We start from the raw sequence: 14,224 nt of genomic DNA, 5'->3' as shown, positions 1-14,224 counted from the left end.
TCAAATCAAATATGGCTCCACAGGTAGGCAGATGGTATGATCATGCAGAAAATGCCATTTGAAAAGTACTTTAAAATCTGGAATAGCTTTTCACCACCCAACTTGACTCCTTTCTGACTTGAAATCCCCTTTATTAGGAGGGAACTTAATCTCTAGAAGTCTCTACTGCGTGGGTGAACTTTCCAACCTTCCTTTGATGTACAGAGCAGTTTATCAGATTATCTAGTTAACATTTGTGGCTCTGATATGATAAAATGTAGTTAAATTTCATTGAAGAAAGAGAATACATGTGAAATTTATATCCTCGTTATCATTTTGACCCCCTTACAATTGTGCTCAAGTATTCCTATTATCTGAGTCTAATTTTTATTTGCGACGTATTTTCTACTCTTCATGTTCCATTCATTGGCCTTCTAACTATTCTCGGTGTAAACCTTACACTTTCCCACACCTGTGACTTTGCTCATTCTTTTCCCGAAGCCCTCACAAATGTCACATTCTTGATAATTTGTCCATTGGTAGAAGAGATCCCCTGAGACAGCTGTACACAGTAAATATTTTAGCTCCAATGAGCAGCTACGAGCCATTGAGTGGTTCTCGAATTATAATGTGCCTAAGAATTACCTGGAGTGCTTGCCAATGATGGAGATTTTGTAGTCCCACCTCAAAGATTCTGATTTAGTAGTTCTACAAGAATCCAGAATATACATTGTTAATAAGTCCAATTCAGGTGATTCCAGGACCACTTTAAGAAACACTGCTCTAAAAACATCTTTCATTTGCTTTTTAAATTTCTGGCAAAAGACTTTTTGCCAGAAAACATTTTTTTCCAAAACAAAAATTTCATTTTGTCATTAATTTCTGGAAATTCCATTCCAGAAACATTAGAATGCAGATGTTTTTATCTTCTACCTTCCTCGCTGGGTTGAAAGTATTTAGAGGGAAGGTAGGTTAATGTGAGTTAATAAAATTGCTATTAATCACTTTTTGAGAAAATGTAAGAATCCCAAGAACATGCTGTAATTTGCATCACTTTTGTATTGCTTCTGCCACCTCTATAGTTAAAGAGTAATAAAACTGTTTATGAAAAAGGTAGGTTTAAGATGAAAATAACTCTTTTGCAAAACTCAGAAAACATTATCAGAGCCTGTGGATTGTGCTCTTCCAACTGGAGAATCCTGTATTTGTAATAAATTCCTTTTGCTCTGGATGAGTTCTGCATTTTCAATTAGGTTAACTTGGCAACATTCTAGTTGATTTTAATAAAAATAGCTGCTTTGAGGACAGGGAGCTGAGGTTGCCAAATTTACAGCTGCCTTGCACAATTACTCTTACACCTCCTTCAGGGCTACTTAGAACCAGTAAGCAAATTAAGTGTATCGATTGCAATTTTGTTGGACTAACCCTGCTTTTTTTTTTCTTAAGGAATAAAGTTGATTCCTTTTAGTATGTGTCTGTTCAGAGTGATCTCTTTTCTTTTCAGCCATAACACAAAGACAACATCATGGCTGGATCCACGACTTGCGAAAAAGGCTAAACCTCCAGAAGAGTGCAAAGAAAATGGTAGGTTATTAAGTTTTTATGGTGTTTCAGCAATGCACTTTGAGAATGTTTGTGTTTCTTAAAAGAGAGTCTCACTTAAAGAAGCAATAATCTAGTTGAAACAATTTTAAAGATGTAATATTTAATGCTCAGACAGGAGAGAGAATTAACTCGGCATTTCAGCAGGGCCATGTGGTTTTGCTTTTTCTCTCTGAGGAGAATGTGCTGAATATCACATCTCTGTCATCTCTGTTGGTTCTGTTTGACTCCTGGCCTGACTTTCCACCACCTACTAAGGACTTTTTGCAAAGTGTCTTGCAAAATGTCTTTCTGAGGACTCTGATCTTTTATTTAGAATCAGATATGATGCATAAGAGAAACAGAATTGTGGAACTATAACATTTGTTTTCAAAGGGATAGCATTCTGCCAGTTATTAAGGAATCAGTTTTATAAAGATATATATATATGTCTTTATATATATACACTTTCCTTTAATCAAACATTTAAATAAAATAACTAATTGCATGAGTGTCTTAGAGTATCTGTAATATTTTGCAGTTCTTAATATAATGATATTGACTTGCTTATAAATGGACTGTTTTTATGTATGGGAAGAATTTTTTTAAATAATTTTGAGAACTAGATAAATGTAAACCTTATTTTGCAATTAGTAAATTATATAGGTGACGTCTGTTACTAATGGTATTTGTAATTTTTAAAAAATACTGAGTTTAATTTTAAAACAGCATTTGTAATTTAACTAAAATGATAAATAACATACTCTCCTGATAACTTATCATTTGACCACATTATGTGATCAAATTGTTAGAGCTCTGTTCAGAGGTACTGTCATTGAGGAGCTCTAAAAAGTGAAGAAAGTGACAGAGAATATTTAAACTTTAAAAAAGTTTTAAAAAGTCTCTAATTCTAAAATGCTTTCATTTTAATAGTAATTCTTGCTTTCTCAGATAGTATCCAGATAATATTATGCAATCTTATGTTATAAGGTAACTGTTACAAGCTAGGTATACTACTGAGTTAAATTAAAAATTAGAGATTGCAATTTGTATGAACATATATAAATGCACACATATCCAGTTTTAAATCAATACCTATATTTAATTTTATATTCATAGCCATCTGTATCCCTTTTGTATAATGATACAATGATGTGTGGTTGAATCCCATAAATTACTACATGACCTGGACTTTTGTTCATGATTAGGTTACATTTCATTGCCACCAATAAGACATGTGTTACAAATTGCGATAGTTTGAAAATTAAAATGACCTGATCTGTTATATGTAGGAGTTACAATTTACTTATGCCACAGATGTGAAACCTTAGTATATCCTAATTAAAATGAATTTAAAAATTTTACAGTTCTGTGACATATTGAACTTCTCAGCTGTCTTATTCCTTTGAGTTGTTCTTTTCATTATAAAAGGCTATTAAAGTCAAATTTTACAATCCTGGGAGAGATGCAGGCATAGCATGTTGCATAATTATAATAGTTTAGTGTTATCAATTTCTCCCACATCTGTACTTTATCAGTCTTCTCAGGATGGTAGATGTCTAAAATATGATGCCAGTGTCCTCTGAACCACATGTCAGTGAAAAATGAGTCCTAGAATTCAGTTTCTAGCTCAGAATGATTTATAACTGGTCAATTACTATTTGTTTTCATTTTCTGCAAAATAAATAATTCATAGGCTTTATTCCATATATTACTGAAATTTTTTACAAAGGAAACTTACATGTAGTTAGTTAGAATTCTATTATTCTGGAAACATTTTACATTTTCTTGCCAAGAAAAGTGCTTTTAGGTAATATTGTTACTTATGTTTTATTTTTCTTTTCTTTAAATAACATAGATTAATATTACTTGCAAAATGTTGGATGTTGATGGGTTGCTATTGCTGCCAGTTAAGTCAGGCTTCTTTATATGTATCATACTTTAGCTCAGACCAAACAAACTTAGTGCAGTAATTTTCTGAATGCTGGAATGTATGTAAAATGTATAGTAAAAAAAATTGTAGAGGCTCCAGATGATAATATCTTTTTCCAGCAAAGATTTACCCTTCCTCTGCTAAACAGATAGAGTGAAGGCTAATTACCCTAATCCAATCCAGAGCTGAACCAATTTAAGTTTAGGAAGAGCTTTGGTAAGATACAGTCTGTTTCTGGTTTACCGCTGTTCTTAGGATGTTTGCCCACCAGGGTTTTCAACTAACAGCCCAGGGCAGGTTGGCAAACGTTTTCGGTGAAGGGCCAGGTAATAAATATTTTAGGCTCTGCAGGTCATCCAGTCTCTGCAACGACTCATTGTGCAAAACAGCCTAGGTCAATACACAAAAATCATGGATGTGTTCTGATAAGTTAGGCTTTGTTTATGGGGACCAAAATTTGAGTTTCATATACTGTCGTATCACAAAATGTTATTCTTCTTTTGATTCTTTTCTCAACCATTTAAAAATGTATATACTTTTCTTAGCTCGTGGGCCATGCAAAAATAGGTGTGGGCTACATTTGATCCATGGGACAAACCCTAACCTACTGTGTTCTTTTGTGGCTTTTCTTTTGGCAGGTCTTGAATGCCAATAATTTTTAATATTTTTCTTCTAAGGATTGCAGGACTGCCAAACCTGGGGTGCTTTTCAGGAGTTTTAGCTTAGCTTTTTGCCTCTAGATACCGCAGTTTCAGAAATTGACAAGTGTCAGGAGATAATTGGCTAAATGTTTGAGATCTCTCACATCTATATTAGTCACTCCAATCCCTTAAGACTCCTCAGCTCTCTGCTGGTTTCTCTAAAGCCCAGCTATGGCCTTCTTCCCAGGCCAAGTCTGGGCTCTTGCAAGAACCCAGAATCAACAAAATCAGTTGCAAATTCTTCCCTCACCTCTCTAGGGTTCTCTTTGCTTGAGAATCTTAGACCTTCTAGACCTTTTTGCCTCAGCAGGTCTCCGATCCCTTTAAACTGCTTATTTTTTACATTTTGTCTAGATTTTCTGTTTTCTCATGGGTTATAAACTACTCTTTCCAGCCTATCTGGAAGCAGAAATTTAGTGGTATGATTTTTTAATTTGCACATTTTAGACTTTATTTGGCTGCATATCAAATTTTTTATTATCATAATTTATATTTTAATCACTGAAGATTATATCTTATATTGTATATCTACACATACTGTGTATGAATATATATAAGTACATATGTATGTGTATGTAGGTATGTATCTGTAAGTGTTTGCATCTTCAGATCTGTTTACATAGGTGCATAAAGTTAATTCCTTAGTCAACTATTATAAGAGGATTCCTGACAAGTGAAAGAGAGATGGGAGGAGACACCAATCCATTTATACTATTCTTGTACTAGAGAAAAAAATAGCAAATGTTTTCTCAATGGTAACGCAGGGAGAAAAGGAACACAGATGGCTCAGAACAAATACATATTAAACAAACACTAAAGCAATCATTTTGCCGTTTTATTTCAAGGATAATACGGCTACTAAACGTAAAAACAAACTTCCTTCTCTCACAATACAGTTAAAAATACTGAAGTCATTGCGTTCCATGCATTTGCCATAGCTCTGTACATTTTGGAGTTTTAGTACCAAGTCTACATGGCAGGAAAAATGTCTCCACCTACTACTGGATTCTAATATTAGTATTTGGGGGAGTGCTGTTTATCAAGCCAATGTAGTATTTTTGAAAATGTCACAGAAATAGTAATTAACTATTAAATAGTTTGGATGCAAGGTTGGTTAAACTGTGTATAAAACACCATCATATTTGCCTCCTCAGGATCTGTGGTATGGGATTTCTCCTGAGATATATCCAATCACAGACTTTCCTGTGGTGACACATCCCACAAGAATCACTGCGTTAGCTTAATATCAAAAGTGAAGTAAGCGGGGTAGGACCATTCTTTTCTTAAAGTTGAAATGTTTTTAAACCTAATAGGACCACACTATTATGTTGAGGAAAATTGTCTAGGATTTGGAGTCAGGCAAAACTCTGTTCCAAACCCAGATCTGTGGCTCTTGAACAAGATTCTTAATTTCTGGGAACCTAGGTTTTCTTAACTGGAAAATGGGAATTATTACCTATTTCCTGCAGGTTTAGCTTCACATACAGGAAGCACAGTGTTTATTGCACCGTAAATTTTAAATAACTGCTCACTTCCTTTCCTCAAGGTATGATAGTACTCTGAGCCGGCAATTTACCCTCATAAAACAAGGAAGGAAAAAATTCAGAATAGTTGCCCTACCTTAAGAGCTTTGAATTGCTGTAGTCTAGAGTATCTCGGAGAGATGGAAATGAACAAATCCATGCAGGCTAAAATTATTCATCTAGCTAATTCCAGCCTGATATTAATTAATGTATTGGGGGGGTGTTCCCCCTTCATTGTGTTAAGCTGTCTCTAAATTCTTATGAAGTTGTAATTGCATCTGTACGAACTGGTTGGCTTCATTTCTGTATTTAATATCTATAAATTATAAGTGAGTTTTCTTATGTTACTACAGAAAAAAAAATTACATAATCTTAACCCATTTACCTGCATGAGAACTGCCTTTCAACTGGAATTAACTAATGCTTTGAACTATTACTTAATCTATCTTTTTAAAAAATTGTGTCAAAATGCACATGAACAAAGACAGCATAATCCATGTTTTATAGTATTTATTAAATGGAATTTTTTCAAGAGGAGGTTGCCTCTCTAAAATAGTAGAAAAACAATTAGTTTCCATTTATATCTTAAGTGAGTTTTATATAACTGACATGCAGATTAAGAGATGCATACTTTTATGTTTCTACTTCAGATTCTGTTTCTAGGCCATGTAATTTATCTCCCCTTAAATAGGGGCTTTGGCCTGTTTTCTCATTAAATTCATTTTGATAATTAGTGACCCTAATTTCTCAAGAAGATTAAGTGTTACTAAATTAATTTTACTTTTAAGTATTTATTTTTTCTGATCTGATAAACCAGCTAAGATTATGTTTGTAAAGCACCTTGGAATTTCTCCACTGGGAAGAATTCATTAAAAGAGATTTTAACAGTATTAAATATTCAACTACTAAAACTTCAATATTATAATAATTTATATGTGAATATTAAACATCTATCTTTATTAACTAATTTGAATGTTATTTTGTTTCTATATTGATATTTTAGAGCTTTTTCAAAATTAGGAAATGTCAACTATCTTAATAGAAGCAGTTAATTCTCTTTTAGCTGACTGGTAATTATTCTTAGAATTGTTTAGAAAATCTGGAGCTCAAAAATGCATTCTGCTACATTGATAATTTAGTGTAGTAAGTTGGGAACATTGACATCACTACAGGTTACGTGTGGTAGCAGCACTGATTTGACTGAAGTTACTACCATATGCATTGACTCCACATAGATGATAACTATTTGTGCTGGGTTGAGTACATGCACTTTCTACCCTCATATGAGATTTTCAAACTTTTCTTTTGGCTTTATATCATATCCCAAAGGGGTACTGTTGGGTTGGCTTGCACCTGCAATGTAAAGGAAGAAGCCATTTGATTTGGCAGGTATGTCAGAGGGAGAAGGATGGGAGAATGGTGGCAGATGAACTGCCTTCTTCAGTATTTATGGCTCAGGAATACTCAGAAATGCCAACATTTTAGTAATATAAATCTTTTATGGAAGAAATAATGCAATTTATCCAAAACAAATCACATAGGATGGATATTCCACTGTTGTGCACGAGTGCCAAATTTGGGTTATCTATGGCTGGAATTTGTTCTAATTGGTCCTAGTGTCTATTCTGGATTGGTTGATATCCAGGCCACAAAAATTAAGTATTTCAAATATCATTCCTGTACTAATTATTTATGTATTTTACCCTGTACCTGTTAATATTTATTGTAGCTATAAAGTAACACCTAAATAAGGATTATAAAATTTTGTCTGACTTTGTTTCTTGATTGCTCAAGTTACTTTATGTTTAGGAATGAGTTATATCTTGTCCTTACTCCTTAATGCATGTAACTTTTAAAATAATCTTAACATCATCAAATCTGTTTTCTCTGCACAGTAGCAGAATGATTTCAAAATGTTTTAAATATGACTTTTTAAAAACTTGTTTATCTTGAAATAATTATAAATTCATAGGTTGTTGCAAAGGAATATACAGGGAGATTCTGGACACCCCTCACAAGCCTCCTCAATGTTAACTTACTTAAATACACTATAATATAAAAACTAGGAAACTGATATTGATACAATACACAGAGCTTATTCAGATTTTGCCAGTTATACAAGTACTCATTTATGTATGTGCCTGTGTGTATGTGTTTGTAGTGCCATGTGATTACATCGCATGTGTAGGGACCACAGTCACGATTCAGAACTGTTCTATCACCACAAGGCTCCCTTATGCTACCCCTTCCTAGCAATTCCCATCTCCCCCACCTGCCCCGTCTCTAACCCTTGACAACCACTAATTTGTTCTCCATTTAAATAACTCTGGTATTTCAAAAATGTTATGTAAATGAAATCATACAGCATGTAACCTTTTGAGATTGGCTTTTTCCACTCAACATAATTCCATTGAAATACATTCTGGTGTGTGTTTCAATAGTTTTCTACTTTTTATAGCTGTATATTATACCAGTACACTATGGCCTTTATGCAGCACAGTCTGTTTAAGCATTTACCCATCAAAGAACTTCTGGGTTGTATCCAGTCTTTAGTTAATAAAAATAAAACTGCTATGAACATTTACATATAGATTTTTATGGGAACTTAGGTTTTCTTCTCTTAGACAAGTGTCCAAGAGTGCAATTTCTGGGTTTTATGGTAAGTGCATTTTAGTTTTAGAAGAAACCAAACTGTTTTCCAAAGTGGCTATACCTGTTTACATTCCCACCAACAGTGAACAAATGATCCAGTTTCTTTGCATCCTTGCCAGCACTTGATGTTATGTCTTTTTTTTTTTTTTAATTTCAACCAATCTGTATAGTGAGACTACTTTTTGGTTTTAATTTGCATTTCCCTAATGGCTAATGATATTGAACATATGATCTCATATGATTTTTCATATGATTATTTTTCATATGTATGTCCTAATTGGCAGAATGTCTTATTGTATCTTTGCCCAGTCTGTTTTTCAAATTAGTTTTAAGAGTTCTTTAAGTATATAAGTCCCTTTGCCAGATATGTTGTTTACAAACATTTTATCCTGATCTGTAATTTGTCCTTTCATCCTCTTAACAGGATCTTTTGTAGAGAAATGATTTTAATTTTGATGAATCCAGCTTATCATTTTTCCTTTTATGAACCAGGTTTTTGATATTAAGTCTCAGGACTCTTCATATAGCCCTAAGTCTCAATTTTTTTCATATGTTTTTTCCTAAATATTATATAGTTTATGTTTTACATTTAAGTTTGTGAACTATTTTGAGTTAGTTATTGTATAAAGTGTAAGGTTTAGGTTGAGGTTCTTTTTTTTCCTTTTTTATTTTTTTTACCCATGGATGTCCAACTGCTACAGCACCATTTGTTTTGAAAAGGCTATGCCTATGCTTCTTTCATTGAATGGTTTGTGTACCTTTGTCATAAATTGTTGGTTTCCATTGATCTATGTGTCTATTTCTTCACTCATGCCACACTGTCTTGATTACTGTAGCTATATAGTAAGCTTTAACATTGGGTAGAATGATATTTCCTACTTTATTCTCTATCAAAATTATTTTAGCTACTTTGCCTTTTCATATAAATTTTAGAAAAAACTTGTCTTGACTACAAAAAGCTTGTGGGATTTTGATAGGAATTATGTTCAACTTCTATATTAATTTGAAGAGTACTGACATCTTTACTGTGTTGAGTGTTCCAATCAATGAACATAAGTCTTTCTGATTATTTAAGCCTTTTTTGAGTTCTTTAATGAGCAATTTATAATTTTTACCAAAAATGTATTGCACATATTTTATCTAATGTATACCTAAGCCTTTCATTTTCTTTGAAAAATCTAAATGGTATTTTGTTTTTAATTTCACTTTCTGTAAGTTCACTGTTAGTATATAGAAATGCGATTGATTTTGGTATGTTGGTTTTAGATCCTGTGACCTTGCTGCACTCATTTATTAGTTATAGGAACTTTTTTAGTAGATTCCTTGTGATTTCTATGTAGACAATTTTCCATTGATATATTTCTTTTCTAAACTGTTGATATAGTCAATTACATTGATTGATTTTTAAATATTAAACTAACCTTGCATACCTGGGGTAAGTCCCATGTGGATATGGTATATAATTCTTTATATATACTGCTTTATTCAACTTGCTAATATTTTATTGAGGATTTTTGTATCTATATTCATGAGAAATATTGTTATGTAATTTTATTTTTTGTACTATTTTTGTCTGGTTTTGGTATCAGGGTAATACTGGCCACATAAGTTGTAAGCATTCTCTCCTCTTCTGTTTTCTGGAAGAGGTTGTATAAAATTGGTTTCAGTTCTTCTTTAAATGTTTGGTAAAATGCTCCAGTGAAATTACCTAGCCTACAGATTTTTTTTCAAAAGGATTTTAATTACAAATTAAATTGCCTTAATGGTTGTGGGATTATTCAGGTTATGCACTTCATCTTGTTTTAGTTTTGGTGGTTTGTGGTTTTACAAGAATTGATTCATTTTTTCCAAGTTGTTGAATTAGAAAAAATTGGTCCATTTCTTTCAGGTTGTTGAATGTTTTTAGTAAAGTCTATGGAACTGTCCTCAATTCCACTATTCTATTCTATAATGTCCACTCTGCTACTGAACCCACCCAACAAGATTTCAATTCCCATTACTTTATTTTTCCATTCTATGATTTCTATTTAGTGCTTTTTTTATAACTTCTATTTCTTTTCTGAGATTTTTTTTTACTTGTTTCAAGAGAATTTGTAATTGCTTGTTAAAGCAATTTTAAGTTTGCTGCTTTAAAATCCTCATCAGATAATTCTAACATTTGAATTTTCTTCATATCAGAGTCAGGTATAAGATGTCATTTGTCATCCAATTTATGATTTTCCTGGTTCTTGGTATGAGGAGTTATATTTGAATGTATCCTGGAATGTTTTTATACAGACTCTTTTTAAATGGACATTTAACAGAAAATCTGTTTAGCAGACAGTGTTTCTGTTTTGGTTTGTTATGTAGGTTCTGGCCTATTTTGTAGACTGTAGTTCCAAATGCAATTTAGTTTTCAGAGCTCTTGCAATACTATTTTGGTCTGCTTAGTCCTTCTGACTTGAGAGCTCCTTATATATCCTTGCTGGTGCCACTTGCAAGTTGCAGAATGTACTTCCCCAGGCCACTTGTTGTCAATAGTAGGCATATGAGGTACTGGATCTGTGAGATGAAAAGCGTTTTCCCTGGCCAGTGTTCTCTGCCCACATGGTACTGCAGGCGTGGGGCAGAGGATAGGTCACTCACAAGGAATTCAATGACATCAAGCTGCTACTGCTGATGGGGGATGTGTTGGCCTTTCTGGGCTCTACGGGTGCCACCACTAATAGGTAGGTAAAAAGGGCCTACCACTGCTGCTAGTTATGGGTCTGAGATAAGGCTGCCCTTGGGTACTCACTGTACTTTGGCCAGAGAGAGTAGTCTTTTCTCATTCGTTTGCTTGTTTTTGTGTTTGTATATGCCTGCTGTATATTCCAGGCTGAAAGCTTTCCTATTGCTCAGTCTGAGACAGATGGGAGATAAAAGAAAGTCCTAGGAACTTGCTGTGATGTCATTCCTTAAATCCTGAGGTCCCTAGCCAATCTGCCTTTTTCTTTCCACCTTTCAGAGTCTTTTTGTGATTGTCTGCTGAATTATTTCCAGAGTATTTGGTTGTATTTAAAGGGGAAGAAAAGGGAAAACTGAGTTTTGTACCATCTTGTCTGGGACCAGATGTCTATGACTTTTAGTACTTACTGATAGCAGTACTTTAAAACTTAGAATTATTTTTGTATACATTGTCTCTGTTGCATCTACCATCACTTTGTGATGTAGGTAGAGATTTTTAACTCCCATTTTTCAGAGAACACTGCTGTAATCCAAAGAGTTTAAGGGCTTTATCCATTAAGTAAGTAGCAAATGAGACTTAAATCCAAACCTCCTGAGTTTAAGATGGATATCAGTGTTGTGTCCATTGTGCAGTGCTACATGATGCTTAAACTGGAGACATTAAGGCCTAAAAATATGTTAAAGGAAACTGGCCAAAATATTTTTACTTTAAAATTTTGTATTTAAAATATATAAAAAGGAAATTTTTTTTTCATATATTCTCAATGTAATCCCAAGGCCATCACATCAACAAATAGACTGATCAATATAATTTTATGATTGAAGTATTTTAAATGTCATGTAATTTATATTCTTAAACTAACAGGGTAAATTTAGCTCTCTGAAAGATATTTTAAAATAAGTATTGAATTATATTCTGTGTTCTTAAAATTTTTTTTAAAGAATGAGCTTCTGTTGTTTTCTGTGCCTTCACAATTTTTAAAAATGTTCACTACAATCCACATCATGTTGGAACAGTCTTTCTAAGAGCTAAATGTGGGTCTCTGTCAATCATAATGCCAGGCATGGCATTAAATGTCCCTCAGTGGTTAGATTTGCTCAACAATGCAGAAAGCAAAACAGAAAGGCGAAGCGCTGATCTGAATATTACAGACAAGTTCTTTCAGAAATGGGAGAAACAGATTCAGATCATCAACCCTAAGCCAAGTAATTGAACATTAACTGTGGCTTGTTGGGGGGAAAAAAGGAAGTTTAATTTCAGTTGCTGAAGTGAGGCGATCTGATTTTGCTCTTAGTACATGTAATTTTAAGGTTTCCTAAATGTTATGCATCATAAAACAGTGCTTTCCAAAGCTGCTTATGATTTTAAAAAAAAAAAAAAAGCATTTTTTACTAGTTAGGGTAAAAAATGAGCACTTATGATATCATCCCATGCATGATTATGGCCTAACCACCAAGTATCTCAAAGTGTCTGGTATAATATATATTCAATGAAGCCACTCACACAACTATCCTAGTGTCTATAAGGAATTATCTTTCCAAGAGCTCAAGATTTTATGTGCTCTTTGTGGGAACTCCTTAAGCTTAAAACTGTTGCCTTCAGACAAAAAAGAACAAACATTATTTGGTGATTTGATGCCAAAAATATGTAAGGAACCCAAATAAATTTAGAACCACTGTTTTCAAGGTACCACTTCAAACCAGCAATACAAAATCAGTGCGAAATTGTATTGACTGTATTTGTCCCTGAACTTCTTACAACTAAATGGTAAAACTAAGGTTTTCACTCATAAAATTAAATCTTGACATTTTATATTGGTTTCCTAGTATTTGTTCTCATTAAAAAATTTTTATTTTTTTTTTAAATTTCAGCATATTACGGGGGTACAAATGTTTAGGTTATATATATTGCCTTTGCCCCGCCCAAGTCAGAGCTTCAAGTGTGTCCATCCCACAGACAGTGCGCACCACACCCATTAAAGAAAAAAGAAAGAAAGAGGCTACATGTTGAATTAAGAAGCCATAATCACCACCACCACCACCACTGAGTCAGATAAGCAAATATGTAAGTGAAGTCCTATGAAAGAAATGAAAAAATAAGTTAAAATTAATAAAGTAAAAATAATATAGTCTATTTTTAAAACTGAAGAGCTTGTTCTTTGAATAAAGAAGAAGTAGAAATAGAGAAAAAAAAGAAATGTTTTAATCTCTCCCACATTGTCCTTCAAATTTACTCTAATTTATAGAAATTCTCTTTGCCTCCAGGTTTGTTTAACTAACCTAAACCTTTCCTTGGAGGCTGATCTACCTCCACTATCATCCTAGTGGCTCAAGGCTGCAAAAAAGAATAGCCTTTTCCTTCCAATTCTAGTACTCAGTTCCTTCATGATGTCATAAGTCATATTCTTCCTTTTAATGTAATTTATCTATCTGCAAACAAAGCAAGTTGATCTGCTTGTCCATATGACAAATATTTATTGGATACCCACCCTGCTTGTAGAGTTGAACTGTTAACCATGAAAAATGCAAATAAATACAACTGCTGTACCCAGTTTTCAAAGAGCAGTGTAGTTGAGAAGATAATATACTAAGCTCTCCAAAATAATGAGGAGAGTTTAATAAGTATGTAAGAAACTATCCACCCATACAACAGGAAAACAAAAGACAACTGACTGTGAACAGGAGTGTTCAGAGAAGGCTTGATGAAAGAGATGGTGTTTGAGCAGAATTTCCAAGATGGGTTGGATTTAGAGTCATTCTTAAACATCCAGGTCCCGCTCGATTGCTTCATTTGGTGATCTCTTTTCTCACCGCCTCTTCTCCTTGGGTTGTTGCTTCTTCTCCCATGGCTTTACCTCCCATCAATATGCTGATAACTTTATTTTTTCTTTCAACTCTGATTAATTCTGTCTGCTGTTACAAATATATACAAGTGCTATATCTATTTCTCATTACTCAATTAGATTTGATTTCAGTTATGTTATTACTGCTAAGTAATTTTAGATCACTCCATCTTCCACTCCTGCTCCAACCAGATCTACGTTTGTTGTATTACCTTTCCTTCTCAAGTCCTTTCTATTACTAAACTATTATTCTCTCATGTGTTATTCTAATATTTAGTCTTAATATTAAGAACTCCATGGCGGGAA

General features: G+C 33.4%; 1 protein-coding gene across 1 annotated transcript in view; it reads left to right on the top strand.

Moving 5' to 3' along the window:
* MAGI2 (membrane associated guanylate kinase, WW and PDZ domain containing 2) overlaps positions 1-14,224 on the top strand; it is an 836,940-nt gene that overhangs the window by 464,280 nt on the left and 358,436 nt on the right. The window contains exon 5 of the mRNA XM_045564147.1: positions 1,484-1,563. Coding sequence (XP_045420103.1) covers positions 1,484-1,563 — 80 coding nt within the window. The remainder of the gene's footprint in view (positions 1-1,483; positions 1,564-14,224) is intronic.

The sequence above is a fragment of the Lemur catta genome, chromosome 11, assembly GCF_020740605.2.
Source record: "Lemur catta isolate mLemCat1 chromosome 11, mLemCat1.pri, whole genome shotgun sequence".
NCBI classification, from domain to species: Eukaryota; Metazoa; Chordata; class Mammalia; order Primates; family Lemuridae; genus Lemur; species Lemur catta.
The sequence above is the reverse complement of the archived record's forward strand: the minus strand, read 5'-3'. Positions and strand labels throughout refer to the sequence as shown.